This window comes from Apaloderma vittatum, unplaced genomic scaffold, assembly GCF_000703405.1.
Source record: "Apaloderma vittatum isolate BGI_N311 unplaced genomic scaffold, ASM70340v1 scaffold14816, whole genome shotgun sequence".
Lineage (NCBI taxonomy): Eukaryota > Metazoa > Chordata > Aves > Trogoniformes > Trogonidae > Apaloderma > Apaloderma vittatum.
This window is the reverse complement of record NW_009723499.1, coordinates 8,505-27,747: the sequence shown is the minus strand read 5'-3', so window position 1 is coordinate 27,747 and position 19,243 is coordinate 8,505. Positions and strand designations below refer to the sequence as shown.

At 38.8% G+C, this 19,243-nt stretch overlaps 1 protein-coding gene across 1 annotated transcript; it reads right to left on the bottom strand.

The window, feature by feature from the left end:
* Positions 1–1,054: 1,054 nt before the first annotated feature.
* Positions 1,055–18,507, bottom strand: PDPK1 (3-phosphoinositide dependent protein kinase 1). Its single transcript, XM_009872147.1, has 13 exons — positions 18,241–18,507; positions 13,541–13,583; positions 13,209–13,346; positions 10,703–10,847; positions 8,379–8,476; positions 7,493–7,568; positions 6,137–6,205; positions 5,560–5,656; positions 4,260–4,433; positions 3,642–3,859; positions 2,986–3,043; positions 1,948–2,100; positions 1,055–1,392 (listed from the first exon to the last, which is right to left on the bottom strand). The coding sequence occupies exons 1-13, from the start codon at positions 18,451–18,453 to the stop codon at positions 1,285–1,287; spliced, it is 1,590 nt and encodes a 529-aa protein (XP_009870449.1). The 5' UTR covers positions 18,454–18,507; the 3' UTR covers positions 1,055–1,284.
* Between the last annotated feature and the right edge of the window lie 736 nt (positions 18,508–19,243).

Genomic DNA, 19,243 nt, shown 5'->3' with positions numbered 1-19,243 from the left:
CAACTTAATTTGAAGAGGATAAAGGAGACAGATATGAAAAATGTTTTAATTTTACAGATATGCTTTAAGTACCATATATTTTCCCATTTGTATCAATATTCTCCTTAGAATTTTTAACCAGATTACTTTATGGACCTAGTATTTCAATTGCTTAAACTTTTTTTAGAGTTGCTATATATTTGGCCAAGGACTAAGAACAGGATTATCTGTACATCTCATTATACTATGAGACCAAAAAAAAAACAACCCCAAACAACTCAAGTAATCAATTGAACAAAGCTTTCATATTTTCTTCTCTACCCAGGTAAATAGGTTGGCCCCACTAAAATGTGCAATACATGCACATCTTGGAAAGAAAGCTTCTAGCCCTCATCTCCTGAAAAGGTGAAAAACTACTACTTCAATAGTAACCCTTTTATCCCCCACACTAACTAGTTAATTTTTTAGTTAGCATTAGTTAAAAACATGCTGGTAAGTTTACTGTCCTTTGATTAAACACATACATGATTCATACTAAAATTTAAATTGAATGTTTAAAATCTTATATGCTTCAGAAGCCAACATTTCAATTTTAGAAAACCTTCAGTGCCATGTTCAGCATTTTACTCTCTCAAAACCTGTTATCATTGGAACCTGTCTGCCAGACACATACATGTGATTCATTCACATATTTACTGAAGTACCACATAACTCCCGCAATCAGAACTATATTAGGAATTACACAAGGGTGCAAGTGACCTGGCTAAAAACGCCATATACCAATAAGCTGATGGACTGTGAAAAAAGGAAGAGAAAACAAAGAGGTGGTGCTTAGGAGAGGCATATAAAAGCTCCCTGATGAATTACAGTTTAATGATAATCTGAAAGTCACAGAAAAATCCAGCCCCATAAAAAGCAAGGCTGGTATATGATTCGGCATGTGTGCGTGTGGATTGGTTTCAACTCATCTTAAGTGAAGTTGGTAATGCAAGGTCTATCCACTAGTCTGCAGCAGAAATTGAGCTGAAGTGCACAAAAGCAAGATCTTCACTGCAATGATATGCACGTAGAAGCCTCAACAGAAGCACAAAGAGCGAGCAAAGCGACCCTGAATTCCATTACCTTTTTGCTTTTCGTTTTTCTTTTTTTTTTAGAAAAAAAAAAGAACACACAAACAAACAGAACATTTCAGACATATGCTTCCCCTTGAGATGGCAATAGGTGGGTTGAAAAGATTCCTCTGATCGGCTGCACACGGAGTTCTAGCAGCAAGTAGGGAAACTGGGAAATTTTGGATGAGCTTTACTATTTAGCAGCATTCTGGTGGTATCTGTGCCGCCAAACTTCATGTATCTTTTTGCACCATTTATGAGCATTCCCACTCGGGTCCATCAGGTAATATGTCCTGTTTGGCTGTAAGTGAACAAGATTTTAATGAGTACTCCAAACACTGTTTAACCAAAAAAACCAGTAGTTATTCTGCACCTGCCAACAAAATAATCATTCAGAATCAGTTCATAAACTTTTCAAAAGTTTAATTCCATTACAGTTATGCAACATTATAGATTACTGAATAACCACACATCTGGCATCTCAATATTGTTAAGCAACCAACTGACATAAAATACATTGTTGGTATACTCGTTGTGATCCACTATATACCAAGAGGGCTAAATTTTAAAAGTCTTTCTTATGAATTTCTTTCAAATCCCCAAATCCACTTACAGTTTATTTATATATAAATGACAAAAAAAATACACTTGTATTTTTGTGGGAAATAAGCATGTCAGGGTTTTTTTTTGTTTTGGTTTGGCTTTTGGGGTGTTTGGGTTTTGTGGTTTTATTAAATTAAGGCTAGCAATACTCGTATTTGAGGAATGACTCTCCAGAAAAAAATTGTTAGCAACTTAAAATAATTGCCCGATGATCTTGGTACAACTTACAAAGAAACTAAAGAAAGTCACTTACTGTGTGAACAAAAAATGTCTTAAAATTCTTGGCTTCTGGTCGCAACTCTAAAGACCAAGGAATTTCTCCTTTTAGAACTTTGTTGACAGGATCCACATAATAGAGGTGTGGCCCTTCTGTGAGCAGCAATTGGCGCCGACGTGCGAACAATCCCTAACAGGAAAAGTGGAAGCAGCAATGCAGAAAAAACAGGAGGAAAAAAAATTTAAATGTGTAGTTCTCTGTCTTTAACAACAGAGGTAGAATTAAAACAGCTCAGTGATAGAACAGTGTGTTTGTGTTCTGGGGGCTTCTTTTTGTTTTCCTTTGACCTCACTCCTTTTTAGGGGGTTGCAGTGCATTCCTACTACACGGCCAAATGCAAGTACAGGAAGAAGGCATCTTTAGAGTTCTAACAAAACATAAACCAACTAGCTGTACAGCGTGAAGCAAAATCTACTTGTCAAGGATTCCAGCACAGAAACCAAAACTCATAGTTTTGTGGCAAAAATTAGAAACAAGCAAGTAGTAACGTAGATGCAAGAGAACCTACATCCCTGTACAGCTGACACAGACTATTACTGTTCACCTGTACCACATTAAGTTAACGCTTAAAGCTGTCTGATGTCACCTCTGTCTCTCTCTGGATACAGGCACTAGTTGGATCCAGGAAAAACAGCAGAGTCAAAGAAAATATGGGCTTGTATTTTATTTTCCAGTATTCCTGGCACAATCCACATGCAGAGATGCATCAGGACAGAGTGTTTAGTGGGCTATATCAGAGTGGCAGGAGGAGGGGGAACAAAAACTCATTTACTACAGTCTTGAAATGAAAGCATCTTTAGCACATTCACTTTTAGTCTTTTCCAAGAATCAAGAGCACACCACTAAACTAGGAGAAAACAAAAACTGCTACATTTCAAAAAATAAACAAAACAATTTGACATTTACGAATAAGTTACACAAGCAAGCTCTAAACCAGGTTACTTATCTATGCTGCAACTGTGCAGAAAGGTGACAGCTAGATGTTGTTACAGGGAATCAGAGAAAAGCCCTTACCTTTCTTTTGTCCACTGGACCCATTTTTAGGATTAAGTTATTTTCTACAAACTGATGCCTTAAAATAAAAGAAAGAAAAATAACTATTCCTCTGGGTATAATTCTGCAGAAACAGCTTTTTATTATTATTATTATTATGATCATCATCATCAAGCAATTTCCCATGTTTCTCCCTAGCATCTCCCTTTCCAACAAAGAGTTTTTTTCTGAAATCTGACAGGAAATAAAAAAAAAAAGAGTCAAAAGTGGGAAACTCTGCTTGAAAGCAAATAGAGACTCTAATATGTACAAGGTCTGGAGGCATTTCAGTTAGATATCAACAGAATATTATCAGTAAAATAAAGTTATGGCAACTTTAACCTTTTCTACTTCTAGGACTCTGTAGCAGGAAGACTTCTCACCACTAGTATAGCATCATTTCCACTTATCTTATAAACATACTCCACATCATCTTCTAGACCTTGTAAATTTTAGAATCATAGTATTACGTTTTCACTGCTACCGCTTTAAAAATAGAAGTCAAGAAAAATCTAGCTGCCCATTGTTTGTTTGAAGACATTAAGATTAAGAAATATTATTTTGAATCAAAATAACTTATTTTTCTGGACTCCTTACAGTTGTACAAGTAACAGATGAGCTATATTCAGAGATCTTACCAAGGATTTCCACCAGCTTGTTTTGCCAGAAGTAACCTCTTTTCATCTTCAGAAAACTGTAAGTCCAGCTCAAAGGAATTGTTGTCAAGATCATGAATATACTGTTCAATATTTCCTCCTGATGTCTGTGGTGTACTTGTCTCAGGGGCAGACAGTGAATGGGAAGAGGCAGAACCAGAAACTTGCATGCAACCAAACTGACTCAGGAGATTGTCATACTAAGGAGAGGAAACAAAATGGAAGTAAAGAGATTTCTTTGAATAAAAATTTCCTTTTGCACTAAACCACAGCTTTTAATTTAAGCATGCTTTTGTTTATCACATTTTTTGGGCAAAAAGACCGCCTACTCTCTATAGATTAACAGGCACTTACCCAGAAAAGTAGGCTTGATCAAAAGCAAAGCAGCCAGTACTTTTTTCTAAACACTCAGTTCACCAGAAGAAAATGCTGACTAGTTCAAATTTTAACCAGCAATTTTATATTAGAGTCTTAATAACTGGGTCTTCATTAAAATTTAACTCATCAGTAGTTTCAATGAAATGTTTAATTTGCAATAATTATGCTTTAATGAAAGTCTCAGGCAGCATCAGAGCTGAATATAGCAACAGGCAAACATACATTTCCGTAACAGTCTTCATCATCCTCTGACATAGCAGGTAAATACGCTGTAAGTTTTGGGGGTGTCTGAAGATGTAGGTTCTCCCACACAATGGATTCGAAGAAGGGGTGAGCCTTAAGAGGTCCATATCCTCCCATTTCTTCACAACCTAATCTGTTGGTAGCATCTAGAACCTGAGCAAATTACAACTAAGTCAATAGGCATAAAGTAATGACAAGGAAGGAGCAAGAACCATTCACATTTACACAGCAGCACGTCAAAACTTAAACCCAGCTGCTCTCACTGTCCTAAGCATACAGAGCTAGAATATAAGGAGACTGCTTATAAAACAAGGTGTTATTTGTCAGTGTTACGTGTCTTGTGAGCAATATTTTTTATTAGATCAACTCATAGATCTACAGAAAGGAGCACTTCTCTGCATCCACACAATTTTTTGGGTTTGTTTCTTGATAAAGACAGAAATAAAACCAAGTAAACATATAGAGAAGGCATGACAGAGCATTGCTCACTTACGTATAGCCCAGCATCCCATTCTAGTGATGCAAGAAGCTGTGGAAGCAGTAGTTGCTGTCAAACATCAACCTCCCACCCAGCAGACACTGACTTGCCTGCAGAGGCAGCCTGGACACAGGAATGCGCTGCTAGGCCCTTTACAGCGGCTGCACTCATCATCATTCACATACACAAGACACAGTTTCCTCCTCACTCCCTTCTCAGGCTAACGCGCTAGACTATTGAACTTCAAAAAGCTTACAGCAGCCAAAATGTTCTCTGCATAGTCATTTTAGTGTCATGGCTATATCTCACCCATTAGACAGAACTATATTTTCTTCCTATCCGTCAAACATTCACATGCAGAGTAATTCTTTGGCTGATACTACTGAGACATGCATTAAGTGTAAGATAAGCACACATGAAAATGCAAGATAAATTGATTTACATTCTAATTAACATATCTCCCCGTGATGCACAGAATATTGTTTTCAACTAAGAGATTCATTACACAACTCAACAAGAATTTATCTGAATATTTGAATCTTAGCTTCCATGTGTAACAGACAGTATTTAGAACCACTTCCTTCCACTTCACCAAGAGACATTCCTTGTCCAGGCTTTAGAATTCAATTTTAAAAAAGAGTAAGTGCTGTTTAATAATGGATGCTGATTTTCAAGACACTCCTCTAGGCAGTCAGTAACACTTCCAGTCTTCTTATACGGCTTGAAATAGAGTGCATAGAAACTTTAGGAAAAAATAACTATCCAATGTCATCACATCATTTAACAGCAGCAAATATTTACCAATAGCTTTTCAACAAGGTCTTTTGCTTTGGGAAAAAACTTTTCTGGAAAGTCATATTCCAACTTTATTATCTTCTGGAATATAAGATATTCATTTCTGCAAAAGAGGAAAATATTCACTTTTGTTATAATTTCTCCGTAGTCCTTTCACCTTAACAGTGCACAATCTGGACAAATATGAAACGCGAGATCCACAAGTTCTCATAAATCTACAGGAAATGTGTACAGTCTTCCAAGTATTTATGATCCTGTAAACACCAGATACTTGAATAACAGCAAGAAAAAGGTCAAATGGCTCAATACAGAGGTGCCTCGTACCCTCTTCATGTAGGCATAGTTACTTTCATGGTATAAATTACACATGAAATCCTAGCATAAATTAAGGAATCTCTCGCAGGAACTCTAGTTACAGCCGTCTAAGTATCTTCCTGACATCAGAAAGGACAGACAAAAGCAGGTACGACATTAATACCAACACATCACCATGTAAAGTTGTACTTCAGAACTGGTAGGAAGGTAAAGGCAAAACCAAGTCAATGTACTTATGATTCACAAGTAAAAAATTTAAATCTCTTACCCAGCTCTAAATGGAGGCAATCCAGCCACAAGCTGATATATTATACAGCCCAGAGCCCAGAGGTCAGAGCTTCAAAAGAAAGAGGAAAAAAACACAGATAGCATGTTTTCCTAGAAGAAGTCTTTAAACTGTAAACTGAAATATTCCTGAGCTTCTGCTAGTTAGAACATAGCATGCACACATTGGACAAGACTGTCTAGTATAATTTCCACACTATTTTCATTTCATTCTTTGACAGAGGAGTCTAAGCAATACAACTGAATTCTCAGTCAAAGTAATTAATGGGTCAAAATAATTAATGAGACTAAAAAGAATACTTACTATCCACTGCCATAATTCAAAGATACATGCCAGAAAAAAAAGTCACAATACAGCTTTTTCACTTAAAGCTTTTTTTAAGACAAAAGGGGAGGCTATATGGTACAGGAGTGAGGGAAAGTCTTAAGTTTTAGTGTGCTAGCCTGAAAGAATAATTTTAATTTATTTTACTTTGAGGTAAGCTGCACATATATTTGATTAAAGCTTATAAATCCTCATGGAAGACTAGAACACTAACACAGACTCAAAACTACTCAAATAAAGAGTTTTCTGTAAAGATGATAGCCTGATGAAGTCTTTCAATTAGCCAAACCAGTCAAAACCTCTTTAGTAGAAGCAAAAGTCAAAAGTCTAATAGTATTTCTATCACTTCAGGAAACATTAGTACAAATTACCAGTTACTTATGTGAGGTCACTTCTCCCTATGATTTGTCAGTGATTACTTTGATTATTCTTCCATCATTGTAACAAAGCAGATACAAAACAGTCTGCAGATTATCATCAAGAACCAATTTCAATTAGCTAAGGAATTTCTTAAGGTTATCACTCATACTAGATACAGAGATGAGCTTTAAACCACTGCAAACCCCAAGCAGAGCTTTGCAAATATAACTGCAAAGAAAGTCGTAGCCTTTTCCCTAACTCACAGAAAGCGACATGTTGTTTTTACAAGAGCAATTACCATATGAGAGCAAGTATTCATAAAATTGAATTAAAATAATTATATTATTTGAACAACAGAAAGAAGTTTTCTGATTTATGGGTAAGAGAAATCCAGCTTCACATTTCATACATCCTTCTGGCAACACCTAATCCTGGCTACAGAACTCCAGAAGGCAGATGAATTGTGGAAAGCAGCACTCAGATAAGAAACAATACTTCTAAGAAAAAAAAAAAAACAAACACAACAACTTTATACTCAAGCATCTTGATTCTTTGAAATACTGAGCTTGCGTGCTTTATTAATCTTCTCCCTCCCGACATGTGACAATATCCTGATAGAGTCAGTAAAGTTCTGAAATATAATAGAATCCTCACCTTTTGCAGGCAGATTTCTCTGTTAGTAGTTCTGGAGAAACATACTGTGCTGTCCCAACAAATGAGTTTGCCCGTGCTGGTAAGAAAAAGGAAGGAAATAAGCAAGTACATATTTAATGGAGAAGCCAACTTCCCCCTTTCCCCCTGCCCAATAAAATCTAACTTAAAAAATTCAAACCACAGACAAAACCAAAATAAGCCAAAAAACCCAAACCCATATGCAATCAAAGGCAATCTATTGCCATTTACACAACGCTACAAAGAACCTATGGGACTTTCACTTCCCTACCCATCTACAAAACCAGCTTGGAAGAGACAAATCAATCTCAGTGATCTCTGGCTCAAGAAGCTAGGCACACCTAGGCACTTTGGGTACAAACCCCACCAAAACGAATTCACTACATTCAAGTAAAAACTTAAGTTTATGAAATTCAATTCAGTCTAGTGCTTTATTTAAGCATTATTTGCAGCATCATTGATTCATAGGTTAATACTCAGCAAGTAGTGACACGAATTCTACAATACTCACATTTGAGCAACTCTGATAGTCACGGGGATTTAATACATAAGTGGAGTAAAAACCTACTGTTTCAGCTGTGCCACAGTAATTTTTTGTATTCTTGTCTTGCAAACGAGAAGTAATTTGAAGTAGTTTAACTTCCCACTGTATTTGGTGATCTAGCTGGCTATACCACTAGATATTACCTCTTCTGACATAATCTAAGCTGTGACAGTCAAAACTGTTTCAAGATCTCTCAGTGATTTTGTTAGGCAAGTGGTAATGATAATTGAAGGTTACAATTTGGTAATTACAACATACATACATATTCAAAGGACCACTTGCCACAGTCACCTGTGCCACATGACGAAGTAAATAATGGCATACCTTGTCTGCTATCTGCAGATAACACTTTTGCTGTTCCAAAGTCTGTTATCTGAATGTGCATATCTTCATTTAGCAAGATGTTCTCTGGCTTAAGGTCCCTGGAAAAGGCAGATTTACATATTTACAGAGCACACAAGTTGCTAAACTGTCTAGTGACTTATGTACATATGCTATAATAAATAACGCAGACATTCTGTGAACATCATTGTCTTAACTTTCCCCTAACTTGTAGCTTGCAACATGCAGAGCGCTAACAGACTTTGAGAAGTCCGTTAATGTTTTTTCTAAAAAGATCTGAAGTAATGATTAATCTCAAAACTAAACTGTGCATGTCACTTGTCCAACAAAAGTTAAGAAACACTCTTCACTCCCAAGCCTTAACTTAAATAACGTCTGACAGATTGACACAGCAATAACAGCTTCTGGGCCTCTATACTTGGTGCAAAACTCTGCTTAGTCAAACAACAACAAACTCTCTGCTGCCAGCCAAATGCCCAGAACAGATGAGAACTTGTAAGCCACCTTCACGCTTTAAGAATGGCATGTTTACATCTGTCACATACAAATCCACATATAATCTGTATTTCAAATATATGCATACCATTTGCATGGACACTGCTTCTGATTCTGAATAAAACCAGTCCTGACAGTATCACACAAGCACAGTACACAGCAATACACTCAGATGTCAAGAGGTTCATTAGCAACAATGTAAAAACTAGCACTGGATTACACCATTATGATATTGTTTTCTTTGCACCAAGTTTCCCCAGCTGACAACCCAACATACTTCCCTCTTAAGACTCTGGGTAGTCATAAAGAAATTGAGAAGCATGGGGGTTGTTTTGATTGATGGGTAAGAAAAATCAGCACAAATTCAAAGCTGTTTCCATCAACCACTGGGCTGTATTATTTTCCTCAGCTTACAGTCCCCTATTATTGAAAAGCATGGGTTATACAGCTGTACGGCAAGTCTGTGGACTAGCACAGAGAGCAACTGAAATGAAGTAATTATGACAGACAAGCCACGAAAATCCTGTTCACTTTCCTGTAACTGTTCTCATAGAATGGACCTTTTAAACAGTTCTGTGGTTCAGGTTTTTTTACATGGACATGTGTATGTATATATGATGTACTCCATACACACACACATATACAATTTATATATATGTTAATATTATGTTATGGATCTAGGATATAGCTATCTATCTAGATATATACACAGATATAACTGTACTAACTTTTCCAGAGTAACCTGGCATCTTAAAGTGGTTCTATCTCATGTCATGATTCTTTAGGCAGCAGAAAATCCCAAGAGCTTTCAGGCACAGCTAGAGCTATGGACTTAAACTTTATACTAAATTCTCCAGTTGCATAATTTCACTGTTTTCTTTTGAGCTTCTCATAGTTGCCTTCGTACGAAGACAAATACAAACCAGCTCTTTTATCGTACAAGATTTCCCCTCCAGGCTTAGTAATACTGACAATCGTGCTGTGCTCTTTTTATAAGCATCCTTCCGGCCTACCACATACAAGCAAAACAGGGACTTCTTCAACTTTTCTTTTCTTGCAGAAAACTCCATGCTTTCAGTATTCTCCATATCCAACCCCCTTAGATTCTATTCCCAAGAAAAGTATTAGGAAAAAAATTGTACTTTTAAATATAACTGAAAGAAGCAATAATACCATCAGAATTATTATCAGCCAGATTTCTCCCAGCTGGCATCTACCAACTGCTTCAGAATCTAGAAACACAATAGATTTCTTACCCAAAAAGAAGTTCTGTGGCTCAGATGTCTCACACAGCTTTGATTTGTTTAATAAATATGAAACATCCAGACAATAATTACATCCACAACAACCACAAAGGTTCTACTAAAAACTTTGCTAAATTTCACTGTTTACCTTGTTCAGCTTTGTGGAAGATGTTCACGCAGTGAAAACTGACATACATTAATCTTACTTTTCTTGAGGACATGCTACACACCAGTTCACCCACCAGCAGATTTCTAGTTAGTTTTGGTACACAACACTGCCAAAAATTATCGGTTAAACACAAAAACACAAGCTTTTGGTAATGTTAATTCTAGGCCAAAATGTTTTCTTACGTTTTCCCTACTAGAACATTTGGTCTAGTAACAGAGATTGGCTTTCCTCTGCATAGCTCCCTGTGCTAGCAACAGAACGAATGATAATGAAATGCTATTATGCTCTCATTAGTTTTCCACAAAATCTATGTTTGCTTCAGACTTCACATTTAGAACACATCTAGAAAAAACACCTTGTGCATAATCAAATGCAAGTTGGTTGCAACTTTGTATTACCTGTGAATTATTCCTTTCCCATGCAAATATTCCAGGGCTGATACAATTTCAGCAGTATAAAACCTGGTACAGGTCTCATCAAATGAGCCAATTTTGCGTATATACTTCAGCAGCTCTCCGTTTTTGGCATAGCTTAGCCCAAAATCTGAATGTAGGTATAGTTAAGGTTTAATCACTAAACCATTCTAAACGAAAAACCTCCACAGTTCATTCCAAAGACAAGAATAATACTAAAAATATGTTAACAACAGGGAAGAAGAGGAAGTTGGTTCATTTTGAACTTTACATGGCTGCAACCCAAACCAGTTTCTTAAATACATTAACAACCTAGGACACGGGCCTGAATTTCCCAGCACTGCAAACACTACGTAAAGGGTTAAATTTGTAGTTTTTCCCAGACAGTCATATGAAAAATTCCTTTAAACTGTAATTGCCCTCAGAGAGAACTATTTACAGTTGTAACTAGCATTCAACTAAGTTTAAAAGTGCCCCAACATGTGGAAAGTTTCGAAGTCAGTCCAGTGTTCAGTGAGCAAATGTTTACACTCCAGGAGAGCCCTGGTAAGCTCTGTTCGTGCTCGTGTGTACATATGTACACACACAGACAGACACACACACACAGACACACACAGACACGGCCTGTGAGCACGGCTGGCAGCCTCTGTGGAAAACACAACAGCTTGCTGACCCCAGAAATAGACCGATCCATCCTTTTACCCTTGGCACAGCCCATTTGAAGCAGGAAGTTTAGGAGGAAATTCACATGAATAATATTTCCTTCACCAAAGAAAAACCCAACAACAAAAAAAAACAACAAAAAAAAAGCAGCATATGCAAATCAATGAGCTTTTGACATTGAGTCCCCAACATCCTTCTCTCTAGGTTGGAGACATATGGGTTTGATGGGTGGACTACTCGATGGATAAGGAATTGGTTGGATGGTTGCACCCACAGGACAGTGGTCAATGGCTTGATGTCCAGAGGGAGACGAGTGACAAGTGGTGTCCCTCAGGGGTCCCTGTTGGGACCAGCACTCTTCAGTATCTTCATCAATGATATAGACAGTGGGATCAAGGGCACCCTCAGCAAGTTTGCAGATGACACCAAGCTGAGTGGTGTGGTTGACATGCCAGAGGGACAGGACATCCTCCAGAGTGACTCGGACAAGCTGGAGAAGTGGGTCCACATGAACATCATGAAGTTCAACAAGGCCAAGTGCAAGGTCCTGCACCTGGGTCAGGGCAATCCTCACTATTGGTACAAGCTTGGGATGATGTGCTACAGAGCATTCCTGTGGAAAAGGATTTGGGCGTACTGGTAGAAAAAAGCTGGACATGAGCCACCAATGCATGCTCACAGTCCAGAAGTTCAACTGCATCCTGGACTGCATCAAGAGAAGTATGGCCAGCAGGTCGAGAGGTGATTCTGCCCCTCTGCTCTGGCGACACACCTGGAGTATTGCATCCAGCTGTGGAACCCTCAACAGGAGGACAAGGATCTGTTGGAATGGGTCCAGAGGAAGGCCACAAAAATGATCACAGGGCTGGAGCACCTCTCCTGTGAGGACAGGCTGAGAGAGTTGGGGCTGTTCAGCCTGGAGAAGAGAAGGGTACGGGATCTGAGCAGTGGCCGTCCAGTACCTGAAGGGGCTACAGGAAAGCTGAGGCGGGACTGTGTAGCGACAGGATCAGGTTCAGTGGTTTTAGGCTAGAGCAGGGGAGATTTAGATTAGGTATCAGGAAAAAAAGTTCTTTGCTGCGAGGGTGGTGAAACGCTGACACAGGTTGCCCAGAGAGGTGGTGGAGGCCCCATCCCTGGAGGCATTCAAGGTCAGGCTGGACAGGGCTCTGAGCACCTGGTCTAGTTGAAGATGTCCCTGCTCACTGCAGGGGGGTGGGACTAGAGGACCTCTAAAGGGCCCTTCCAGCCCAAAGCATTCCGTGATTCTAAGTTGAAAAACTGCATTTTCCAATTACAACAGTGGCCCAAACAGAAGAAATTCAGCTTTCTATCATTAGGATTATTCTGTAAGCACTTATGCATAAGAATTTATTAGACTGAACTGTTCAGATAAGAAATAGCAGTAAATATAGCTGGCTATCCCTATTTTAAACACAGCAATCATGGTGGTTTACAGCATATATCATAAATAAAACATTGCTAAAACATTTCTCATATGCCTATTTACTATTTTTTATTATTATTTTAAACTTAAGACTGCTGCAAATCACCCTTCAATATTTACTACATGGGCCATGTAAGTTGTTTTACACATCACCCCTATCCCACAAGTCACCCACTCTTCTCATTGAGGAGGCACACTCATTCTATTTGCTTAATTTCTACTGCAAGCATGAGTGCAAAAATTGCATTGCAAACATTAAGATAGTTTAAATACCTCATGGTATTTTCATCATTCCTCTCAGACAACGCTTCAAAGGAACCAAAAGTGAAGACTTCTACTTTTAAGGAAGTGTTACAGAAAGTTTTAAAATGTAAAGGATACATAGCTTTTCATCATCCTGAAAGGTGAAGTAGAGTTTCACAAAAAAAGGGTGATCCAGGCGGGACATTACATCTCTCTCTCGTGTCACATATGGCACCTTGTTTTCTTTTATGATATGACGTTTTTCTAGAATTTTAACTTAATGAAAAAAAAAGAGTGAAAATACAGAAGATATAACCAAATAGAAGTCCATCTGTGTAATTTGTTTTGGGGGTTTTTGGTTAGATACAATTATCATAAAATCACTAATTCTCTATGAATTTGTATTTTGTAACAGGACTACACTGATAATGTATTTTTAAGAAGCTCACATTGAAGGAGTCAATACTTACTGGCATATTCTCTAGAACTTGTCAATTCTCGAGCCAAGACGACCTGTTGCCAGAGGAGAGAAATTATGTTGTAAGCGTTCACTAAAGACATTCATTAACATTGATTTTGATCTTCCAGTATGTATTTAGAATACTGATTGTCAAAAATAAGCTATCACAACTGCAATCAGCAAAATATTTAAGCATGTGTTCATATTACGTTGGCTTTAGCAAGACCTCCACAGAAATTCAGCTCAGCATAATTTATGTTTGTTTTGCTAGGAGCAATACACCTGACTGGGTAACCACTGTTTGGTTAGGTGGCTTTTTTCCAGAAGAATTCTGAAGCTTGTAATGTAAATCACAGTAAATTGCCCAATCTTCTTAAGGAGGGGGGGAAGAACACCTAAAGTGCACCAAAGATTATTCATAGAAATCTGCTACCGTACTTTTTTTTTTAACACAAATGACAAAGACTGAAACAAAAACTGCATCTGAAAGAGCAAAATTAAAAAGCAAGATAGAGCTTTAGGCTATTTACAGTTTGTTAGGAAAAAGATTAAAATAAAGAGAATGAGAGATTTCCAATTAGTAGAAGCAAGGGATAAAGCTTCAGGCAAATAGAAGAGAAAAAAGAAAAGCTTCTAGCAAAACACAAAGTTTGCCTTCAAGAAGGAACTGCTATAAAAGGCAGCTCTGAAGAAAATCTGAAAAGTCCTCTTACATTAATCCAAGCAATAACCTTGTACCAACAGATGACTACAGTTTGTGTTTCTCTCACTTGGAATTTATAACCATTTCTTTACCCTGCTAGAATCTCATAATAATACTAATTTGGCAGACATCATGGCCAAGCCCAGCTCTGAGCTTGAACTGCCAGAGATCACTTCTGCATTTAAGAACTGGTTTTGATCAGACAGTCATACTCCCTTAGAGCTCTTGCTAAGAGAAGCCTCATTTATAGGTGGAGACAAAACCAAAGACAGGCCGAAGGGAGATGTATTAGCTGTATAAGGAGGTGCTGAGCAGAACATGCCTACCAGAACATGAGAATTATAATTCTGCCACCACATAAGAAATATTATTCTGACAAGAACATGAAGCTGTCTACAAAGCAAGTAGATTTACATTACTTTGAAAGAGTAGAGCAACAACTGCAAGGCCCTGCATTTGAGTATCTGTTAACATCACGCATGTGCCCAAGAACAGCTACAGCTGCAGAAGGTCCCACTATTGCAGAACGCTCTGAAGAAAAGTTCCCTGAGGTCAGATCATCAGCACCTCTGCTGAATTTGAAATACAGCACTGGCACCAGGTAGAGTTTGTGGCAGCTTAACAGAAGTTCAAGAAAACAAACAGAAAGTTTAAAGAAGTTCAAAAGAAACAGAAGTTCAAGAAAACAGAATGTGTTCGTTATGACCTCAGTAAATTATCTGATTATTTTATTTCTTTATTTTTAAACCTGAAGCTATCTTTGGAGGCACGGCAATACGAAGGCCTCTGGTTTTGAGATGAACACTTTTCAGTCACAATATTGGTGAAGATCTTGGGAAGTACAATCAGATCTCTGAGTCTACAAACATTTAATAAGAACAAAGCATATGCTTTTTAACAAGATGGTTTGATAACAACATGAAAATACACACCCCACGGATCAAGAGCTCCACTGTTCATCCATCAGAGTGTTGTGCTGCCATTCAGAGGGATCTCAACAGAGTATACAAATAAGCAGGCAAGAATCTCATGCAGTTCCCTTTTTTGAACTCCAAACTCCTCCTCCTGGGGAGGAATAATCCTATGCACCAGTACATGCTGGGGCTGACAGGGGAAAAGCAGCTTTGCAGAAGAGACTGATAGAATGTTTGGGGTTCAAAGAGACCCTTAAAGGCCATCTAGTCCAATCCCCCTGAAGCGAGTTGCCTGGAGCCTTCTCTTCTCCACATTGACCAATCCCAACACTCTCAGCCGTTCCTCATAGGAGACGTACTCCATCCCTCTGATCATCTTTCTGGCCTCCGCCAGACTGAAGAACCAAGCAGTACTGGGATGGGGGTGGTGTGGGCTGCGAGGGTCTCACTACAGTGGAGGGGCAGAATCACCTCTCTCAAACTGCTGGCCAAGCTCCTTTTTATGTCACCCAGGACACAGCTGGATTTCTGGGCTGCAAGTCCATATCGTCAACATGTGTCCAGCTTTTCACCCACCAGTACCCCTAAATCCTTCTCCCAAGTCCTTATACCGCCTAAGGAGACTTTCCGCTGTGCCTTTTGCAACCGGACTTGCCTATGCCGCATCGGCCTTTTGAGCCATCAGTGTGCTTGTAGCAAGTGTGGGTACAGCCCTTCCCGTATCTGGTTCGCGAAGCCTAGCCATGACATGACCCTCAAGTCCTTCTCCACAGGGCTGCTACCAAAGGACGACCCAGGAGTCCTTGTGGACACCAATCTCAACAAGAGTCAGCAATGTGCCTTTGCCACAAAGAAGGTGAATGGTACCCTGGGTTGTATTAGGAGGAATGTCACCAGTATGCTGATGGAGGTGATCCTTCCCCTCTATTCAGCACTGGTAAGATGATACCTGGAGTATTGTGCCCAGTTCTGGGCTCCTCAGTAAAACAGACACATGGAGCTACTGGAGAGAGTCCAGAGAAGGACCACTAAAATTATTAACAGAGGGGAAATCTCTTATTGTGGAAAAGCTAAGAGAGATAGGATTGTTCAGCCTTGAAAAGAAAAGGCTCAGAGAAAAGTTCACCAACATATTTATAAATCTGAAGGGAAAGTGTAAAGAAGATTGAGTCAGGCTGTTTTCAGCAGTGGGTGAAACTGAAACAGAGGAGGTTCCATTTGAACATCAGGAAACACTTTTTTACTGTGAGGGTAACCAAGCACTGGCACAGCTTGACCAGAGAGGCTGGATGAGACCACTGCCAGAGGTCCCTTGCAACCTTAATTGCTGCTCTTACAGAATCACAGAAGGATTAAGTTTCCTCCTTGAAGGATGCAGTCTATAGGCTGAAGGCTAAAGTTGTTATCAAAAGTTTAAAGGTTTTACATTAAAAAAGATAAAAATAAAATCAGTTGCTGAAGACAAGACCGGACTTTCTACCTGCCACCGACAACAAGCAAGTACTGTTAAGTCCCCTTCAGCAACAGTTTGTAACCTGTTCAGGGGCCATGGAAAGAGAACACGCAAGCATCTCCTGTGCAGTCCGAGCACTGTGATGAGTTTCTCAAATCACAGCACTGCAGTAATGAACCGGACCTGCCAGAGCTGACAGAGGAGGTGAGAGGCAGGAAGAACGCACGCCTGAACATCCTCTCCCTACCTGAGGCCCAGATGATTATGATAACCAAAATTTTGCTTGTACAACTCAAAAATAATACGGCTATGTGGAAGTTAACATTTTCACAGCATTCTCCTCTGCTGTCAGCTAAGTTCATTTGAGCTATCAAGTCTTGGAACTAAGAAAAAAAAAAAATCTATCAGTGAACAGGGTAGTAGAATGCTGGAACAGAAGTTTCTTCAGAGTCTGGGCTAGGCCCTATGAATTTCTTCATTTACAAGGAACATCATGCTAACTTTCAGAGACCATAAGCAGAAATTAAAAGCATCTCACTGAAGCAGAGTGCTCGGGTACGCTTCAAGAGGCAGCAACTCCTTTGATTCTTCAGGGAAGCCTGCAAGTTGCAACTATGTATTTAAGTGCAAATTACTCCTGATGACTACTAACAAGTAACACCAGGGGATGTTCGGGGTAGACACAAGAAAAACTTCTACACTGAAAGATTTATTGAAGACCAGAACAGGCTGCCCAGGGCAGTGGTTGAGTTGCCATCCTTGGATATATTTAAAAGCCATCCAGATACAGTGCTCAGGGACATGGGTTAGAAGTGGACCTGGAAGAGTTAGATAATGGTTGGACTTGATTTTGAAGGTCTTTGCCAACCAGAATAATTCTGTGATTACAAAGGCCTGCTTCCTTAACACCACAGTGGATTGCACAGGAAGAATCAGAAAAAAACCCCATATTTAGAGAACAGCAACCAAAAAGTATACACAACAAACAATAAAGATGTGACAAGCATACAGAAATCCTATTATTGTCTTACAACGAGGCAACTACAAAAGCATCAAATTAAAGCATTAATTGCTTCACAGGTTCTTTAAGATAACACTTAAGTAATTATTCTCATGCAATGCCACATATAAGTAAGTTAGAAACAATCCATTTAAAGCTACTGAATACAAAAATACTAACTGTGGCTCAAAGTCCTTGAGGACCACAACACTTGAGAAAGAATATTGGAGAAGTATCGCTGTTCTTACTTTATTCCCTAAGCACCTGGCAGTAGCTCCTGCCAAAGACAGGACATTGCACAGGAGTTCTTACAATGACAAACTCTTAGCCCTGTTCCAATTCTGTATCATAAAATTTTACCATAACCCATTATGCTATCAAGCTTACAGTAGAAATCAATGTCTCCTAAGAATCCAAGCATTAAGTCATCAGGATACAACGGAACTTCTGGTGATTTTTAAAAGTTACTTGAACAGTCAGCACCCACATTTAATGCAACACTTAATTTTATAGTTAAACTTTAAACCACTACATCCCATTCATTTACTCTTCAGCTTGTTCTCTGCAGCAACGTTACTTGACCCAACACTTTTGAAGTTTAACTACGATATTTGGCACTTCTTATAAAAGGTAAAGTTACCGTTGAAAAAGATCCTTCACCCAGAATTTTCCCAAATTTGAAGTCATCGGGTCGTTTCTTTCGAGGCTGTGGAGGCTGCTGTCCTGTATGCTGCTGCAAGGAGTTTGAACTAGATCTTGCTTCCGCTACGGTGCCCTCCATGCTAGATCCCTGTCTGCTGCCACAGGTGGAAATGACAGGCGGAGTGCTGGAATCTGCTTGGTTCCTGGCCATTGATGGCGATGAACAGGAGCATAACACCACGCTAGACTGGATTGGAACAGCATCATACTGAAAAGAGATATAAAACTGTTATTCCCATACCTTCAAATAAGCACCACATACACCTGCTCTTTATTTCCACATAAGCATCATATCAAGTCCTATTTGAAGGGGTTATCATTAAAATGCCTTTAAGAGTATTTGTTTTGGAAACAGCGGCTCTGAATTTGTTAAACAACTCTGTTTAGCCATGCTGTGCACTTACATATAGTCGTAAGTCAAACATCTGCACATTTTAATGCAAGAATGTTTTTTTCCAAACTCAGAAACATGCTCCCTAACATCAAGGTACCAAATTTTGTGGTCTATTCTCCGATGAATAATATGACCTTTAAACTTTACTTCACGCTTAGAGACTGAGCCACGCATCCAATTTTAACAAGTAGCAGTTTCCTCAAAATTAAAGGAATGTTATGCTAATTATGCAATTAACTAGCTATGCAACGAACAGCTGTATTCATGAACACTATTATTTTAAAGATACGAGACACAATGAACAGTAAATGAAGAAGTAAAGCATGAAAACTTTAGCGGAGACAAAGAATACCTTCCTTTATTTTTATGTGGAATCTCACTTTCTCCAATAGTATTTCTCTTTAATGTTTTACTTGATACTGGCCAGGAAAGAGACAATAGGAGAGCTCTGCTGAACTACTTTTGACAACAAAAACTGAAATGGTACGCAGAGGGCATATTTAAGAAAATTAACACCAGGTCTGAACATTATTTTTTAATCTCAGTA

Coding starts and splice junctions, on each gene's coding strand:
- PDPK1 (XM_009872147.1), bottom strand. CDS start 18,453: ATGGCCAGGAACCAAGCAGATTCCAGCACTCCGCCTGTCATTTCCACC. Junction 13,584..18,240: donor GTGAAGGATCTTTTTCAACG/GTAACTTTACCT, acceptor CTCTGGCAACAG/GTCGTCTTGGCTCGAGAATT. Junction 1,393..1,947: donor AGACATTTTTTGTTCACACA/GTAAGTGACTTT, acceptor GTTCACTTACAG/CCAAACAGGACATATTACCT.